The sequence below is a fragment of the Poecilia reticulata genome, chromosome 22 (assembly GCF_904066995.2).
Source record: "Poecilia reticulata chromosome 22, P_reticulata-male-v2, whole genome shotgun sequence".
In the NCBI taxonomy this organism is placed as follows: domain Eukaryota; kingdom Metazoa; phylum Chordata; class Actinopteri; order Cyprinodontiformes; family Poeciliidae; genus Poecilia; species Poecilia reticulata.
The window spans coordinates 9,731,924-9,751,175 of NC_088851.1; the positions used below are offsets into that span (position 1 = coordinate 9,731,924).

At 41.3% G+C, this 19,252-nt stretch overlaps 1 protein-coding gene across 5 annotated transcripts in view; it reads right to left on the bottom strand.

The window, feature by feature from the left end:
- Nucleotides 1-19,252, bottom strand: part of fndc3ba (fibronectin type III domain containing 3Ba) — a 104,029-nt gene that overhangs the window by 45,971 nt on the left and 38,806 nt on the right. For 4 of the 5 annotated variants that reach the window (XM_008399215.2, XM_081602983.1, XM_081602982.1 and 1 more), the window contains 4 exons: nt 7,526-7,602; nt 2,779-3,010; nt 2,470-2,656; nt 695-825 (listed from right to left, as the gene is read on the bottom strand). In XM_008399215.2, the coding sequence (XP_008397437.1) occupies nt 695-825; nt 2,470-2,656; nt 2,779-3,010; nt 7,526-7,602 (627 nt within the window). The remainder of the gene's footprint in view (nt 1-694; nt 826-2,469; nt 2,657-2,778; nt 3,011-7,525; nt 7,603-19,252) is intronic. The other variant, XM_008399218.2, reaches the window with a different exon arrangement.

Sequence of the window (19,252 nt, forward strand, 5' to 3'; positions counted from 1 at the left end):
ATAAATAAAGTGTGTGAGGGCGGGTATGTCCCTCAGTGTCTTTGCACATGCGAGCATGTGGGTGATGAGGCTGAACTGCGGCGTCTGAATCACAGAGCTCAAAGGTTCCCTTCATCCCATGCAGGACTCTACAGGTATGTGACACCCCCCTTTTGCCCTCCATTTCTCCTACCCCCTCTCTCGCCCACCAACAAGGCCGGTATTGTGGCGGAGGTAAAACGATAGCGCTGAGGGACGGGTTCAGCTATGCGGTTGCCCAGACAACCCTTCTTCCCCACCTTCTCACCTCAGTCTCCATCACCATCCTAACCCCCACATCTTTTCAGCATGTTGATCCTGGCTTTTATTTTTCCATCTCATTGAGTTTTTTGGCAGGGCTTTATGACAGAAAAAGGACAGACGAAGTAAAACTAAGGGAAATCCATCTTGTTTGTTTGAATGCAAAAGGGGCAGTAAGACTGTAAGAAAACCAAGTCAGTCAAATAAAAAAGGAAAATGTAAAAAAAAATCCATAAATAGATATGTGGCAATTTGGTAGTACGGTTATATTTCAGTTTAGAAAATAAAAGAGGCTCTATTGTGACGTTCTTTAGCGTCTCTGTAGACAGATGTGCCATTTTAGGATTTGGCATGATTGATCTCGTTTCATCAGTGTCTTTGTCTCACTGCTTTGACTCTCGGCCTTGTCTCCTACCTTGTGTGTGCGTCTCTGGCTCACTGTTTCGTGGACTGCAGCGGTGTCGTCTTTCTGGCTTCTTGCCCCCTGGACTGCTGGCTCCGCCCCCTGACCCCGCTGACCCAAGCGATGGGGCGTGTGATTTGTTACTGCATCACAAACAAAATGAAATAACTCAATTTCATTTTCATGCAGATATATTACAAAAAAAAAAAGGTTATTTTGGACAAAATTCTCAAATGATCAATTCATTATTAAACATTTGAAGCAGCAAAATTCCTGTAGGTCAATAAAAAAAGCTTTTTTTTATATATAACGCAAACCTTGATGGATTTATTCCATCAGTGGGGGAAAAAAAAAAAAAAGACATTTTATTCAGTTAGTAAATGTCTTCAGTTTACGCTACAGAAACTGTAAAATCAGAGATCCAAAAGTGATTTCTGGATAAGGTTCACATTCCAAAACAACTGATTGAATCCTAAATTAAATTTGCTTAAAATTTACAAGCAAAACCAAGTGAACTTTAAATGTCTATAATTGTTGAGTTGTGACCCTGATCTGCTCTAATTTCTGACAGTAAAAATCAATTCACATTTTAAATTTGGCTTGCCCCACAATGGTTTTGTTGATGGGGAATATTTTACTACTTGTGCAGCAATAATGTTGACAATTATGCCTTTGTTTTGCCATTTTTTCTTTAGAGTGATCTCTGGACTAAACCGGAGTCTGACTTTCGAGAAAGGTTGCTATAGAATAAGTCTCTTCACTTAACATAATAACCTTTTACTTGCTGAATAGCTAGCATATGCTAGTGCTAGCTATGCTTAAAATGGAATGTCCAAAGAATTGTTCCCAGTGGCAATACAAAAAAAAAATATGTCATCTCTTTAGTCAAAATGTTGAGTTAAAGCTGCTAGAACCGGAGTTGGGTAGTTTAGTTACCTAACAAATAATGTTAGTGCTAGCTAGCTATGTTTAACATCTACACATTAAATTAGACAAAGTTAATAAACCAACAAATACGTCAGGTTTATGTTGTTGGGACAAAATTCTTAGTTTTAGAAACATTGAGTCAAAAATTATGATTCAGTCTTTTGAGATGGAGAAGAAATTACAAAGACCCCAACACATCACACAATAAACTGACCAAACTTCACTAAATCCATTCTGCAAATTGAAATACTCGTCTAGTAAAGTAATCCTGCATAAAGCTAAGGTAAGTGGGCTGTGTTAAAGTCTTTGCTTTACAACAAAGAATGAGTTCTGCTTTAGATTTTTCTCTGAATTAACGTTTGGAGTCATATAAATGCTTCAGACATGAGTGGAGAGTCTTCTTGCGGTAAAGTTGGGGAAACGGTAAAATTCGCTCTATGTTTTGGTGTAAAGTACTATTAACAGTACAAGCCAATCACACAATATTTCTCTTCATTTAACAGACTGAAACACCAAAGAAACATGATCACAAATACAATATTTTACTGGAATGTATGGGACACTGGTTTAAATGAGATGCAAACAATTAGAACAGCAAAAAAAAAAGTTTTTATTCTATGGATGTAGGGGAGCCATATTGGACACAAAACTCAGTTGCCTGCTGAGCTTCAATTTCCCCATTCAGCTTTTGGACATTCTTGTTATTTTACCAATAAAATAAAAGATAACTTTGAAATAAGACTTCTAGTACTTTATACATTTTTCTATGACTTTCAATAGCAAAACCAAGAAAATAAAACTAAAAATGAAATTATGTGTTAAGTATCCCTGTTTTAAACCCACAGAAGAAAAATGATTACCTGTATCCGTTGTGTGCTGGCCCAAGACTGCCCTTATAGAGAGTAGAAGGAGGAGAATTGAGTCGGTTCTGTCGCTCTAGTCTCTGTTCCTTTATCTTTTTAGGCTGTGGCTTAGTGTACGTCTCTTCTCTGCTGATGTAGTTGGACATCCCATAAACTGGGATGATTTCTGAAAGGAGAGAAGACACTAAAAATTTGGTGAAATTGATCATTTACATCTTATGACAACTGATTGCATAATTCATCGTTTGAATCGAAAATCCCCGGTATTCAGCAGGGTGGGTGCGGCTCCAGTCTGAGAGCGAGTACCTGGATCGCCGTACATCGGGGGAAGGTGGTGTTGGTAGTACTGGTGAGGCGGCAACTCGCCCGGGCTGACAGGGGGATAGAAAGAGTGAGAGTTGGGAATGAAGTGGGGGTGAGCCAGGTATGGGGGGAGGTGGTGCGTGGGGGACAGAGCTGGAGAGTAAGAGGGAGGGTAGCACTCTGGGGACTGGGGGGTCACCACCACTCGGCGAACCCCGGTGGTATCCTCCAGCACCTGTGGAAATGGACAGAAAATATACAGTAAATATTGGTCAGTTTTCCCAATTTCACACATTATAATAAAAGTATTTTACATGCATTCTGACATACAGAATGCACGTATGTCAGAATTCACCTAGTACGCGTCAGAATTTACCTAGTAAATTGCTAGGTAAATTGCCATTTACCTAGCAATTTACTAGGTAAATGGACCTCGCTAATAGAAAAATAAGTCCATGAAATACACATAATCATTCTCAAATTGATAAGTAAATGGATACATAAATAAATCTTGAGATAAATAAATAAAACTGATTGATTAAAAAAAAAGTATTCCTGTTAATATTTTTTATGTACATTTTTTATTTCATGGGGAAATGTATTCACCTCAGAAAGTTTTTTATTATTAATAATAACAGCATTCATGAATTTGTTTAGTTTTTAATGAAATGGGTCAATATTTATTTAGAAAACAGCAAAAAAAGGTTTTTTAGATGTGCAAGTCAAATAAACGAATATAAATAACCGACTAGAATGCACACTGTTCATTCACTATGAGGTTCAGTATCTTCCTTAAATTAGTGCAGATTCCATACATGTATTCACTTTTACATTCATGAACTGGAACGAATGGACACCCACACAAAAACACAGGCACACACATTCCAACCATTCAGTCTTCCACAGGCTTGCATTCCAAGGAAGGAGCAAACACACACTCCCTGCAGAGAGGGGAAGCAATCTCAAGTCCCCAACAACACACGCACGCACGCACGCACGCACACCCCAAAAAAAGCTTTCACACAAACAGAGCAGGAACATATCGTCAAAATGCAACCGAGAGAGAGAATAAAAGGGTGTCCAGAAAGAAAAGGAGAGTAGGGCCCCGTCTACCTCTCATCCTCTGCTCTGCTGAGGAGCAGAAAAACAACAGTGTTTACAAGAAAGCCAGGGCAAAGTCTCTGTGTGAGTACATGTGGAGGTGGCCTACATAACAGGCACACATGTGCTTTTTATTGCCGTGAACTCGCTAATTCAAATACACCTGCAAACAGGCTCATCCGCACACGACCGCCATCTCTCTGCAAGCAATAATCGGCACATGTTGACGATGACTTGTGCATGGCAAAAATCTTGACGCGTCTCATCTGCTCATTACTTCTAACCAACATAGGGAGTTTTATTATTATTATTATTATTTTTTTTTTGTTTTCAGCTAACCTCTTTTTAACTCAACAAAAGCAAAACAAAAAAACTGCCTACCGACGGCCTGTCTGGCCTATCAGACTTGTTTATGCAATAGTGACAGCGTTTCCCGCTCGCACTTGGCCGGCTCCCTACGAACACACACCCACACGCACGCAAACACACACCCACGGTGTGCCAATGACCTGACTTCCATTGGCGTAGAAGCGCAATCTCAACACAAACACGGCACAAATGCATTCACAGCACTCTACTTGAGAGAACCATCTGACTTGTTTTGCATACCCCTCCTACCTCCTTTTTTTATATAATTTAATGGAAAATGCAGACACAACTGTGTACAAGTGACTCAAAAAGCAAAACGACCCTCACGTCCCGAATTCAGCACATTCCTGTAGTGTTGAGGGGAGGAGGGGGGGGCGCCCTGGTTGCTTGTGTGCTTTTTACACTTCGACTAAGCAGATAGGTGCAATGCCTGGTATTTGATTAGTGTGTGTGGTTTGAGCATGAGTTGTGGAAACTTTTCTTTAATGCTTTTCATTCTTGAATGATGGCTCCCAGATCCTCTTGAGTTCTGCAGAAATTTCCCAAGAAACAATCTGCCTCTGAGAGGTTCCTTTGCGCGCTTTGTTTTTTAGCTTTAGACTGTTTTGGTTTTTGTGGCTCAAAAATGGCATGAAAAGTGAGAAATCTGTAAGTAAACACCCCTGAGGGGAAGAATTTTCCTGAACCAGAGGAGAGCATATGAGCTTCCTGCACAATGCACAAATTGTATTCTGGAGCTTTCTTCCTTCTACAACAACATCGACTATGAAACATATGTGGATAATAGCCCCTGAGTGGCTTGCTCGGTTTGATGTAAACAAAGAACGAGTGGCTGCATGCACTTTAATCAAAGACTGATTATCTGTGATTAAAAAAAAAAAGGAAAGCAACATTTATTCTTGCCACTGATGAAATGATCCAACATCTTGGTCATTAAAGTTTACAAAAAATTTGATACACAGATGAGGATATAAAGTACACGTTGATGGCCGTTTTAGTTTAGCATAGTGACCGTCCATGTTTTGAGACTTCTCGGCAACCAAATTTGTTTCATTGAATAAAGAGAAACAGGAAGTAGCGCTCCTTCAGTCTACTGGCAAAGTGGGGATATTACCCCAACTTCCATAAAGTCAAAGAAAATCTGGTGAGCTGCCACACTTTCTGTGGCGTCTTATTCAAAGAAAAGCTATGAAGGAAGATTCAAGTACTTCTGAGCTTCTTGTATCTAGTAGAAGTATTGAATTACAATCATGCCTAAAATATTAATACGCCGTGCAGATTTAGATTTTAATTTATTTTCATTTAACTGAGCACTTTATTTCTAGAAGAAAAAAAAACAGTTTTGAAGCAACTTGTTCTTATTTACTTTGTATTAACCGTACCCTTCGTTATAAACAACAGACGAGCTTTAATGCTGCGACAGAAGCAAGTTCCTGCATGTCTTCACTGGTATTTTTTGAAGTATAATCTTTGGTGATGATTAGCTCAAAGTCTTTGAGTTTGGAATGCTTTATTACGATCGCCCTGATCTTATAATCCCTGCACAGATTATTAGATTCAAGACGGGACTGCGGCTGGGTCGCTGAAAAATTTGTAAATTATTTCTGTTCAGAAGAAGCATGTTGGTTAGAGTGAAAGATTACTTTCAACCAAAATCTGACGAAGGTAAAAATCTTTCTGGCTTAAGTGTACACCTAGCTCACAAGACAAGATGATGCCCGACTGCAGTTTTGAGAACGAGACAAGATTTTAGACCCTTTTTCTGTTCCATAGAGTGGGGTTTTGAAGACTCTATAATCGGTATAATATATTACAAACCAGGATTGATCATTTACATTAATATTTATGTGCACATCTAATTCTAAGGTGGTCTGATGTAAAAACAGCTAACAGTGACTACAGCTCGTGTTTTTCAAAAAAGATGACACTATGTTTTAGAAAACCTCAGCTCAGGTTTGATCCATGGAGTCATTTCAGATGTCAAAGTAGAAATGATTAAATGCAGAAAACAGTCACTGTTAGTTTAGCGTCGAGAGAAAATGATGTGGTTAGCAGCCAACGTTATGTCCTTAAATCATTTACGAATCGTTTGCGTCTTGTCTGTCACTCTTCCGATGTTTCTTAAAATGTTTCTTTCCATTTACTTCTTCACTGCAAACGCTGCAGAGCGCCAGGTCGGCTCTATCAACATAAGAACTGCTTCCCTTCTTACTTCAAAATAAAAGTCTAAAACACTGATAAGAGGACATCAAAAGAAGCAAGTCTAAAGCACACATTTACTTCCCTCTTAAGTCAATTTTATAGATTTTGAGCTTACAATAAATATCCAGGCATTGCATAATGTCTATTTATTTTGTGGGGCATTGTGTTCCATGGTAAAGCAAGTGTAATAAAATCGTGCCACTGGCATTAAAAGCGACCTAGATTACGTGACAAGTTGGTGCATCAGCTAAAGTCTGTTATGCCTGCTCACATATAGAAAAAATAAAATAACAAAAAATCTGAAACAGTCCAACTTTAAACTTCTCAAAGGAGGTCCCTATTTTGTGGTGGGATAAATTATCCATCTAAAAGATATTCCACTGAACTTTTATAGGGACACTGGAAAACTAGAAGGGAAGGATGGGAAATAGGTTTTACACCAACGTGTGCGTGTGCTCCATAACGTCCAAGTTAAAGGAACGAATTAACTCGAGTTCTGCAGAAGCCTGTTAATGACGCATTAATTCAAAACACATGTCAAGAAGTGGGAAAAAAAACATCTAAAACATGCAGCACAGTGTACCCCAAGGACAAAGATTAGGAAACGCTGTTCTGGGGAGAAATGCAAACCCGTAAAGTTGCAAATGGAGAGAAAAAGAGCGGTCTACGCTGCACGCCAGTGATACTTCTAAAGATGATATGCGGCGTGTGTGTTTTATATTTCCACTGAAAAATGAGAGATGCAGATGAGACCGAGGGTCACACATTGCAAAGATTTAAAAAACCTACTGACAAAGGAAAAGCAGATGAGACCGCTTTACACGCATGTTGGTTGATGACATCACAAGAGGCATAAGAGTCAATCTGACATTTGTAGACAAGCATCTTGTTACCCATTTTGACACATAATTAAAAGTTGAGTTTGAGTTACAAGAGATTCAACCTGTTCTATAAGTGGCAATATATATTTAATGCGAGTTTGATTTATTTTACAAAAACAAATAAATAAATAGTCTGGCTAGTAACTTTAATAATTTTTTTCCCCCAGTGAGGGGGAAAAACATGCGAACCAGCCTACCTGTGAGATGTAACCTGGAGGTACGTGTATTGGGGGGATTGACCCATTTGGGGACATCATGGGAACCTCAGCAGGACCTGCAAGGGGGAACAACAAGTATTTACTTAAGCGGGCGAGTCAAGCTAAAGCAAATTCTCATTTACATTTGTTAATTTGCAGAACACATGCAGGGACACAAACACGGCTTCACACAGAGCGCGGGGCGGACCACCAACGAGAAAACCACGTTTGCTTCAAGAGTGCCTCCAAGTGCATCGACATTATTAATGACATTACCAATGCAGTCACATTGTGCCATTATACAGTGCTTTGCTAAGGTTTTCATTCCTCTTGGAATGCTTAACTTTATTTTTTGCCCAATCGTCTTTACAGAACAGCTTGTGCTCGCTTAAATTGGATGGTAGGCACCTCGGGACATCTGTTTCATCAAGACTTGCAATAAATTCTTGATTGGATTTTGGTCTGTAGTTTGGGACATTTAAAGACATGCATATTATGTAATGTGAACCAAGTCCAACACATTTTGGACCCGTTGTATTTAACTCCATCCATATTTCCGTTAATTCTGAGCAGCTTTTTCCCACGAAGAAATGGATCTCCACACCTAGACGTTGCCACGACCACCACACATTCGGCATTTTATTTATTTTTTATTTTTTTTAAAGTTTAAAAGGTAAGCGCGCTGAATTTTGCGACTGACGTTACCATATAAGACAAAGTAAAAGTTGGGGGGTTTTTTTACATCTTTGGTAGAAAAGGCAGCATTATTTTACGAGACAAACACGGGGTTACACACTTTCCCTTCAAGATGAAATTTTAATCTTTCCCATGAAAGCGAAGCACAAATATTCTAAATAGAATTAGCAGACTAAAAATTGATGTTGACTTTTCCACCGTCCGCATCTCCCTTCTCCAAAAAAAATAAAAATAAAAAAATAATTCCCCATGTCTCTGCCTTTCCGCGATGGAGGTCTGCGGCTGTTAAAGTCATCGGGACCCCTCGGGGACAGCTGGAAGCAGACCTGGCCTTAGAATAAATCACCCAACGGAGGTGCACATGCAGAGGAGGCCCTGGCCAACTACAAACACACACGCATGAAAACACGAGAATATTTTCAGCCCGAGTAAACACGTGTTAGAGGATTTCCACCACCTGATCTAATTTAAAGGTTGTTTTTTTTTTTTTGGAGGGGGGCGGGGGGGTTCAAAATAAAAAAAATAAAACCCAAAAGTATACAAAAAATATGTTCAGTCTAAAGTCTTGTAGAAAAACACGCCATGATATGAAAAGTTTTAGAAATTTCGATGAAGTGACTGCCACAAACTTCTCCCAGGGTCCTTTACTCATTTCCTCCCAAGTGACTCCAACACCTCAGTTACATCAGTTACTGCTCTTACTCACTCGATTCTACGTTCAATCCCAATTTTTTTTAGCTACTACTATGTGAATCTCCCTCTTTTACTCTAGCTATTACTCACATCCGTCATCCCCTCACTTCATTCCTCCTATAATTCATCTTTTCCACATCCCCCCCGCACCCCCCTTGATGGTCATCTTCTTTCCTCCTCCCTTTCCACCAGTGTCCGCGCTCCCTTCCCTTCACTTCTCGACCGCACAAACAGGTAACACTCATGCGAACACAACCGGAGTAAAGTCTGCAGTGTGGGTGCAGTGAGTCGGCCGCAGGTAGTCAGAGACAGGCCTCATTCAGCGCCGTCTGCTTCCTTACCTTGGGGAGCGGGACTGGATATGAAAGTGCTCATTGAGAAGAAGGTCATAGCAGAGGGAGAGCACACACACACACACACACACACAGTCCCTCCAAACCGCTTTCCATTGCTGCTCACAGCACACTTTCCCCATTGCTCACACATACTCTCACAGTTACCGTCTCTCAGACACACATTCTTAGCAAACAGACGTATGTTTAGACAGTCTCTCCTGCCTCCATGCTCTTCACTCAGCAAACAGCAGCATTCCTCAGTTCATATACACACACACACACACGTATATATACTCAGAAAATTCCCATCTTTGGCCCCCAGGACTGGACCCAGCAGGCCCACCCCACTAACCCATCCCTAAAGTACAAGACACTCTTTGTCCCGCTACTCCTCATACACTGCTGTAAGCCGCACAATATTGAGACTTGTGTTTAGAAAAGCTCAGCAGAGTTGTACTGTGTGTGTGCTCTGTGTGTGCATGTGCGAGGGATCGAGTGTGTGCGATAACGTCACCTTCGGGGTTTCGTCTCCAGCTTTACCCTCTAAAGCACCACAAATAAAGTCGTGGCTTCCTCTGCTTAATCCTGCTGGAATCCCAGACAACGGAGTTCCACCAACTCCCCCCCACTCCGCGGAGCACTCATCTACCATCTGTTGCTTCTTCCACTTCCGACTGCTGGAGCAGTTAGGTCAGAGGATGAGAACGAGGTCAGGTGATGCGTGTGGCACAATGTAATATGAAATCTGACCATTCTAGGACATTTATGAAACACCTTTCAAACTCTTTCACACCACTTGAAGTTTTTGGGATTTTGTCCTGTTACAACCACAAACTGCACCACAAAAAAAAAAAAAAGCCGATAAGATTTCTAGTTTTGTCAGCTTCATCATCTCAAAAATCAGAGAAGCCAAAAAGCCAAGTGCCATCAGATCATGCTCACCATGTGGTGTGGAAGTTGTTACTGATGGAGGAAGACAATGTTTTAATTTCATACAAATATGGGACAGAAAAATGTGATTTTATCTATAGGTCAGGAGTTTTATTGTACAATAGTTCTAAATCAAATCCAAAGGACCTAAATTCACAGCGTAATGGAGCCATTTTTATTAACTACACACCCAAGCTCACATGCACATCACTATAGACTTTCACTACAAGGCAATTCATGGAGAACTTGCCATAGTAGCCATGTGTGCAGAACAGGAACGAGCTTGCAATGAACATGCGGTTTTTTTTGTTGTTTTGTTTTGTTTTTTGCCACCTGGGTGGTGAGGAGTTGCAGTAGTACCACGTTATTGATGGGGAAACAAAAACCTGTGTAACACCGGAAAAGGTCTCCATACGCAACGTATGCTGGGAAAAGAAATGTTCCAGTACCCAAAGCGGTAAACTTTAGAAGTGCTGGTACTGCGCTATGATGCATACTGGCCCCGTTACAGTACTGGGACAAGACTGTTTTCTGTATCAGTAAGGTGCTTAGAGTGAGAGGAAGCTGTTGGAAGCTATTTAAAGGAAGGAAAATGCATGTCTAGACATGTCAGTCATTCATCCAGACTGCGAAGAGAAAGACTGACAAAGAAGGATGCTTCCAACAGATAGCAGGAAGCATCTGCTATCTGCCAAAGACATTACAGCTTTATTTAATGCTTTAGAGCATTTTACCTAAGTCTATCATGTTGGATTGGAACATGCTGGCAACTAAGTGGAAATAAAAGAGTTCAAGTAAAGACCCCTGTTCCCTAGGAGATGCTGCTGTTTTTGTGCAAGCTGTGCTGGTTGTTAATCACTAATCCATGAGTCTATGGCCAGCTTAAAATTGTATCCGTTACGTTTCTGAAAGTAATATTAAGGTAACCTTCATAAGACAGCTGTAAATTTCATAATCTCTGATTTTATGTGATCAACAAAGTAGTCAGTCCCCCCTTTTTTTTTTTTATCTTAAAGAGCTTGCATCGTGATAAACCTCAGCCTATAGCAAATCTATATCTGTTGTCCTTTAGGAAAGGTGAGAGAGATCGTTTTCAAGTAAAAAAAACATTTGGAATCACTTTGAAAATCAAAAAAGAAAAAAAGACTCAGACCTCAGTTCACATGTTAATTCTGTTCAGTTTCAATACAGTCATTATTCACAATAAAAGTAAAATGTTTAATATTAAAGTTCACAACAGTACAAAGTGTTGTGATGTTTAGGCTTATTCCATTTATATCACATCAGCAATAGGAATTCAATACCGACCACTGAGCACGGTGGTGGAGGTGTAATGATTTGGGCTTGATTCACAGGAACAGAACCTGTTCGCCTTACTGGATCCTCTGTGTGCTGAAGACTCTAGTGTCAAATGTGAGGCCGTGTGTCCGGCGGCTAAAGCGTGACCGAAACTGGATTAAGAAAGACGGCAGCAAATCTACAACAAAAGTGATTAAGAAGGCAAGACTTAAGATGCTGCCATGGCCCAGTCAAAGTCCAAATTCACAAAGCTCACTAGAATGAAAGCAAGTTGTAGGAAAAAAAAAAAAAAAAAAAAAAAAACTTGATCAGAATTTCTTCAAAGATGCGAGAATTTAATGAAGTCAAAAAGAATCCCACTGCAGAGAGTTAATGTTGCTTGAGTTCATTCGACAAGTTATTGAATCTCAACGTACTTAGTTTTTTCAGTCATAGATGAATGACATGATATAAACAGATTTATTTCCCTACATGAGTAACTGTCCTAAGAGAAGCGAAAGACCAGAAAAATGGCAAGAAGAAAAGCTAAGCATTTTTTGTTTGGTGTCAAAAAAAAAAAAAAAAAAAACAGTAAATCTCAGGGCAGGGCAGAGGAAGCAGGTGTTTCCTCAGGTGTTTTATGGGAGGCTACTCTGAAACTGTAAAAGCATAGAAGTTTTATTTTTTGTCAGCAAAACAGAAAATTATGTGTTGCAGCAAAACTGCTCCTTTTTTCCTGGTAAATGATAACACAGCACGTCTCCTGCAGTGCTAATAAATTATGCTGGAGTCTCACCTCTGAATGTTTGACCTGTGTTACTAAAAGTTTACACAAGAAATAAACACATAAATCTACAGTAAACAATCCACCTCACGCTTTGCCACACACAGGCATAAACACACAAACTCACAGCTACCCTGCTCCTGAACTGGCCCATCCACAAAAAAAAAAAAAAAAAAAAAAAAAAAAAAAAGGGCCAGCCAAGGAGACCAGCCTGTGATTCTGTCCAGCTGCCCATACATCCATCCATACGCGGAGAGGGAGACAGAGACGGAGAGGAGATGATGCAACAGTTCAGATGTTTCTCATGATGCAGCTGTCAAAGACAGCTGTGTTAGGGCCCCAAGAAAACAAAACACGCCATCAAACCCAGAAAGAGTGGCCACACACACACACACCCTATTACTTACATCCCTAAAAATGCAGCAGTTTAAACACAGGCATTCATCCTCATCTATAGATCAGTCAAGACCACTGACAGTAAATTTAGGTCAACTGTGTGAATCGCTGCTCCAGTGGCGCCCCAAAGAAGAGAAGCGCTTGCTTTCTTGCTTTCCAATCATTCCCCTCATCCATGCACATGTGGTCAACACATTGGAAGGAAACACAAACCCTCCTGGGAAAGCATGTGTGAGCATTTGTATGTGCTAACGCTCACAACCAACAGAGCCTGTTAGCCAGCTGACCTACATACAAACCGACTTGACTTGAAACGATTTCCCAACACAGTAAAAAGGAATCAAAATACTGATACCTATGAGTTTTAACAGTTAATTGATCTCTGTGTGCACTACTCATGCATGCGTGCGTGTGTGTGTGTGTGTGTGTGTGTGTGTGTGTGTGTGTGTGTGTGTGTGTGTCTCTGGGTCAGTTGTGACGTGGCGTTGCCTGGAAGTTATGTAAGCATAAGCAGGGTAATGTTATCCGTCCTTGGAGCTCAGAGAGCAAGACACTCCCACGACAGTTTCCTCTACAGTCAGGCCAACACACACACACACACACTCACAAGTATGGTACCACTCCACATAGGCCATTCTCTTTAGAGTGTATGGTTGCATTTCAGATGACAAACATTCCAGCATCATTTAAATGACTACGATGTGGAGCATGATGGAAAATCTGAGACAGAAAAGGAAGCAAATAAAAAGAAGAGATAATGTGGTTAAGCAGGAAATGTGGGAGACGACTTAAAAATAGCACAGAGTGCTAAATATACACACACACACAGCTTGTGCTGCGTGGGCAAAGAAACGCACATCGCACCGCCCAGAAGTTCATCTCCAGTGAGTCAAAGATCTTTCTTCTCCCCCCCCCCCCACCCCCCTCTCTGCCCCCTAAGCAGGGTGGGGCTTGGTGATCGGGGAGGAAGTCTAGTCTTCCTGCACCACCCTGCCTTCAGTCCATTATTCTCATGGCACCGATAAGCTGCAGAATGATGCACAATTAGGTTCACATCAGCCCACATGCACAGAAACGGGTTCTGAAACTTCAGGAAAATTTCCATAACACCGTTTCTGCAGTTCGAAACATCTGATTGGACGCCGGAGAAAACTCTCCTCTGGCTGTTCCCTCCTTTTGCTGAACACTGCTGATTAGCTGGCTGCAATGAGGCTACAAAACTTTCCCTTCACTTGCAACAAACACAAATTCAACTAACAATTTCTACTTGTGTATAATATGAACAATCAAGGTGGGAATACTAAAAAAACAGCTCCACCCATTACTTTTAAAACGGGTAATGTTTTAAAAGTACAGATGCAAACTTTACGCTGCACGTCATAAAAACTTGTCATATTCCGACATAAAAATTAGTCATATATGAACCAGGCACAGACTGTTTGACAAGATGACCAATTTTAAAAACTTATTCTCCTAATTTGATGACGGAGAAGAGTGTTGAGTTTCTGTGGCTTTGTGAGGCACAGAGTACTGCACCCACATATTGCTGTGCACTGCTGATCAGCTGGAAGAGAGCAAAGCCTGTTTAATTCAGTTGTTTTAGCTACAGATAACACTATAACCGTATTAAAGATTACTGTAAGAATCTAAGACAGGCCAATGTGTATTTAGGACTAACGCATCATATTTTCAATGTTACAAACAACAGACCGACATGTCACATGCGTTTTATTCAGCAGTTATTTGAGCGGGCTGGTCAAGCTTAAAGATCGCACAGCTTAAAAACCGGTTTTTAATGTGTGTGTGTGCAGGTATGTGTAAACACATTCCTTGAGACAAGGGAGCCACTCCGCAATAAGCCTCTAAGCTCGAAATTGCATAACAGTGCCTCAAGGAAATCAGTAGAAAGCCTTATCAGCCAAGCCAGCTGATGAAGTTATAAACTGTATGATGACATCATCAGCATATGACATCAGCATGATACAAGGATGTGTTTGCCAAGAGTGACTTGCAGAAATCAGATGCGTTTTCCTGGCATCTGGCTCTTGCCTTTTATGTAAAGAAGACAAAAAAAGTAACGACTTGATAAAAACAATATAATACAATAAATAAATATGAGTGGATGTAAGACTGCTACACTGAGTTACGTGCTGCAGGTCAGAGATAAAAATTTCAAGCCACAAAAACATTTAGGGTTATGTTTAAAATAAAGTCAAAGTTCGGTTTTTGTTCCAATTTCATAGAAATATGAAGAGAGGAAGGGTACAGCCTAGACCAGTCACCACACCATCGCAGAGCTAATTACACTGTACACCATGTGATATTCAGTGTAACTGCAGCTACATGTTAAAGTTTTGAAATGTTACCCAGCCGTCCAATTTAAACGTGTCCCAGGCAAGAGTGTCCTGTTGGCCTTTATAATCCTAGCTTTACATTTTCTATTTTATTGTTAAGAAAAATAAGACAATGTTTAAGCTTGGATGTCTTCAAATAAAGGCAATTAGAAACTTTAGGGGTTTTTTAAAATTCCTTTTAGCCAACATTTACTAAAACTGCTGCATTTACATAATGCATGATTTGATTCATGATGTAATTTAAATTCATAGAGGAAAAGGAGAACATTGTCATTCTGAAAGTAAAAAGAAAAGCAATAGATTTGTTTTTGAGCGGGTCTATAACTTCTGTGCATCCATTTATACATTTCTTTTCAATTTAATATCCAAACCTAATTGGGTTTTATTTTCCTGACATTAAAACAAACAAATGCTTTATTCTGGTATCTGCAACATCTTATCCGTGTGCAAGTGACCATCAAGACTGCAACCCATGGTCTGTTTAGTGTGTGTGGTTGCCAGCCCATACCTCCACCCAACCCGGATCCCTCTCTGGTTTTCCCCCCACCCAGAGGAGTGGTGCCGTCGGGCGACCTACTTCTACTGCTGGGCCCACTCCAGAAAACAGCAACGTAACGTCTGGAGGGACACCGAGCCCAGCCGCGCTTTGTTCTCAAAATCCTAAACATGTACAAACACACAGCCCAACAGCTGTGCACATAGTCACGGGGCAGTCGAAGGCACGCACAGGAATTCTTGCAACAAGACCAGAAACAGATTTCCAGTCACACACACCTGGCCACATGTCAGCGAACTCTTTTGAACGCCCCGCTGACATGAAAGCAACGCGGTGGTCCGTCCGACTGCAGAGCACGGCGACATTTCAACGGTTGCGCCGACATAAACCACGGTCACCTCGGCTTAAAACATCAAAGAGTTCGGAACAGACTCACTTCCAGACATAACAAGTCGTGTTCTTGCCCCCGCTGTTCTTTTCCAACATCACCCAATGACTCTGTTCCGCAGCCTGCAGACAGGCTTGTTTTGGGGGATAGTATCCAAGCTACACCGGCTGCATGGATACGGCATACTGTACTCTACTTATCACTCAAGCATTGGCAAACATGCAAATTCACGCGCGCGCACACACCGACACACAAAAGCATGCAATTAAAACACACAAAGATACACAAGTCAGACACTGGTGACTCATTGTATCCATTCCCTTAACTCTGCATGTGTACGAGAGAAGAGAGTGGGAGAAAGAAGAAGTGCAACAGCTGTTGGGTTATAAACAAACTCAGTCATGAAACGCTTTCCTGATATTACTCCGATCTCCCCTTAAATCCACAATGCTCCCACCTTTCCACCCCCCTACCACCACCACCCAAAACCAACGTCCGCAGCTGTACTTCCTTCCCCCCCCACCCTCCCGCCCTGCCCTCTGCCATTCAACATGCTTCTCTCCCATCTATCCACATGTTAATATGGGGGCATTCCTGGAGTGTGAGTCACAGTCTGAACAGTAACAAGTTTGTGTCCACCACTGAGCGATGCGGGGAAAGAGTGCGTGCTGATAAGAAGGGAGAACAGAAAAGAAATGGAAAAGCTATGCGTACGTCAGTGGAAAGGCAGAAAGTGGGCTGGAAAGGCTAGATTAGCAGGGACTTTCCCTCAAACCCTTGAAATTCTATTTCTGCCTCTGCAATGTTTGTGCGGATGCCAAAAAGGTTCAACCCGGGAACAGATGTGGTGAACACCGTGTATATATGCAAGAGCAGAAGAGACACCGGTGTCTCAGGTCGTTCCTTGAACTCTCTTGGCTCTTACTGAAACCCATCTGATCAGCAAGGGCAAAAAAAAAAAAAAAAAAAAAAAAAAAAAAAAACGAAGTGGGGCTTCCCTATGAAACTCACACACATGATGTAAACAATGACTTGTGGAACTTGAAGCTGTGCAGAGGAACTCTGTCACATTTTGAAAGCAAACTTCTCTTCAAAATATTTAAAATTTGAAATGGGAATAATCTAATCCTTGTAGTAAATATAGCAACATGATTTGAAGCAATAGATATTTTTCATAGATATTCTTCACACCAATAATTAATCGGCATTTCAGTTGCTGAACTTTCACCCTCCTTGATGTCCACAACTGTTTTGTATTTTGTTCAAGAGGCAGGAAGCTGAAGCTCAAACACTGATGAGGGCATTACAATGATTAAAAAGACAGAAAGGAGTCAAAAAAATGTAGCCAACTGGTATCACTTTCGCATGTTTGCCTACACTGCAGCCCTGAAGCATGCCTTATGTGGCATAAGTTTATATTCTGCTCCCCTTTCCTCTGAAGTCAACAATTCTTCTGTGTGTAACTAAACCTCAGTATAGATCTAGCTGTGCTTCAAGCGCCTTGCAAATTTGCTAGAGAACATTAGTGAACAAAGAGCATCACACAAAGACCAGGGAAGACAGCAGACAGGTCAGGGATGAAACTGTGGAGGTGTGTAAGACCAGGTTAGGCTTTAATCCAAAGCTCAGAAGAAAGAATCTGTTGACAGGACAGCTGTTAGCCCGCAACTCAACAAACGCGATCACTAAAGAAAAGCAAACTGCAACTGAAAAGAGGGAGCTTTGGTTGCATCAGTCGGAGGGTTGGAGCCAAGTAGAGGGGAAATCCTGGAGAAAAACGTGTTGGAAGCTGCAGAGACGAGGCACGTTTACCACCTAAACATGCAGCTAAAGCTACCTTGGAGCAGTTTACATGAGAGGATATTCATGTGCTTGAATAGCCCAGTGAAAGTCCAGTTTGAAATTCAATTGACAAGTGAAATTAGATGGTCCCCTGCTTCTACTCTTTGCAGTCTGGTTGAGCTTGCGTTATATTGTAAAGAAGAATCTGCACACAAAAAAAAAAAAAAAGTCGACAGCAAGAGTCCCAAAAACACTCATAGGGACTGGGAAATGAATGAACGCAACACTTTTAGTCTTTTTTGTTTCTTTTAATTTGCTTATTAAGTCACAATTGTGCAGTTCTTTATATTGGTGTTTAATATGAAATCCAAAAAAAAGACATTGTGTGGTTGTAACAAGAGAAAATGTGGAAAAGTTTAAGGTGCATGACTACTTTTGCAAGGCACCATGAGGAAAAACATGCAGATCTGTTAGACAAAGAAACAAAAAAAACATTTGAAAGCAAGTCTGAAAATTATGAAAAATGATAATTGGAAGAAAAAACAAGGGGCGAGGGGACCAGGAAGCAAGGGAGGAAGTAGAGAAGGATGGAGAGAAACTGAACGAGGAGGCAGGGAGAATGGAGAGAAGGGGAACGGCTCCAGCTGTACCCTGAGCTTCGCAGGAGTGCCAAGAATTTCATTCTTGGAAAAGATCGTTCTTTCTGCCTCCGTCTGTCTGGGAAACGGAGGCAAGCTTCTGCAAGCTACCTCCTCTACACAGCTGCTGCTCAAACACTTTCACACAGTCTCACTGTATTCTCAAGAGCTCCAGTCATCCATTTCTACCCGCTCAAACCACTCCCTCTCCCAGGTTGCCCAAGTGGGCCAGTCGGAACAGCAAGTATGAGCTGGAAAAGTAGATCAACTCAGTAGCAGCGGCAGCAGGAGCAGCAGCTACAAAGGTAGCTGGGGTCATTGCATAAAGGTAGCGGCCTCATCCAGAATGCATGGCACGATCAGACATGCAGCACATAGTTCTCTTATTCCCCTTTCACTTCTTTCAAACCATATTCATTCATCTGCCTCCTGCATTTTATTTCAACTCTGCTACTTCCATCCTCTTTTCCTCAGTCTGCCTCCTCATGGCCTACTTTGTGAGGGCATCGAGTTTATAATCGAGCACTGGGCAGGGCATACAACAACAATCAACTCTCTCTGCCTCATGCGCGCACGCACACACTGAAGTCAATGTTTTAACTACCTTGTGCCAGCTGAACCAAGCCAATCCGCTCCATTTTCTTTTGTTTCTTTTGAGCGGAGAATGTCGAGGGTGGAGGAAAGAAAAAGGGAGCAGGTACGCCACACAAAGGCACACATGCAAACACAAAATGTGTGCCCAGAGGGATCACATTCCATCACACACCACCTGGAGTGAGAGTCGTCTCCCCTGGCGACCAGTTTCCCCAGATGCAATGAGACGCAACGCAAAATTAAGATCCATATGCTAAACACACCCCTGTAACCTGCTTTACAGTTGCCTGCAGGGCAGACGATCTTGTAGGCAACTCCTTTGTAGGTAAAATCCCTCACAGGACTGTCTGTCAAGACTATATT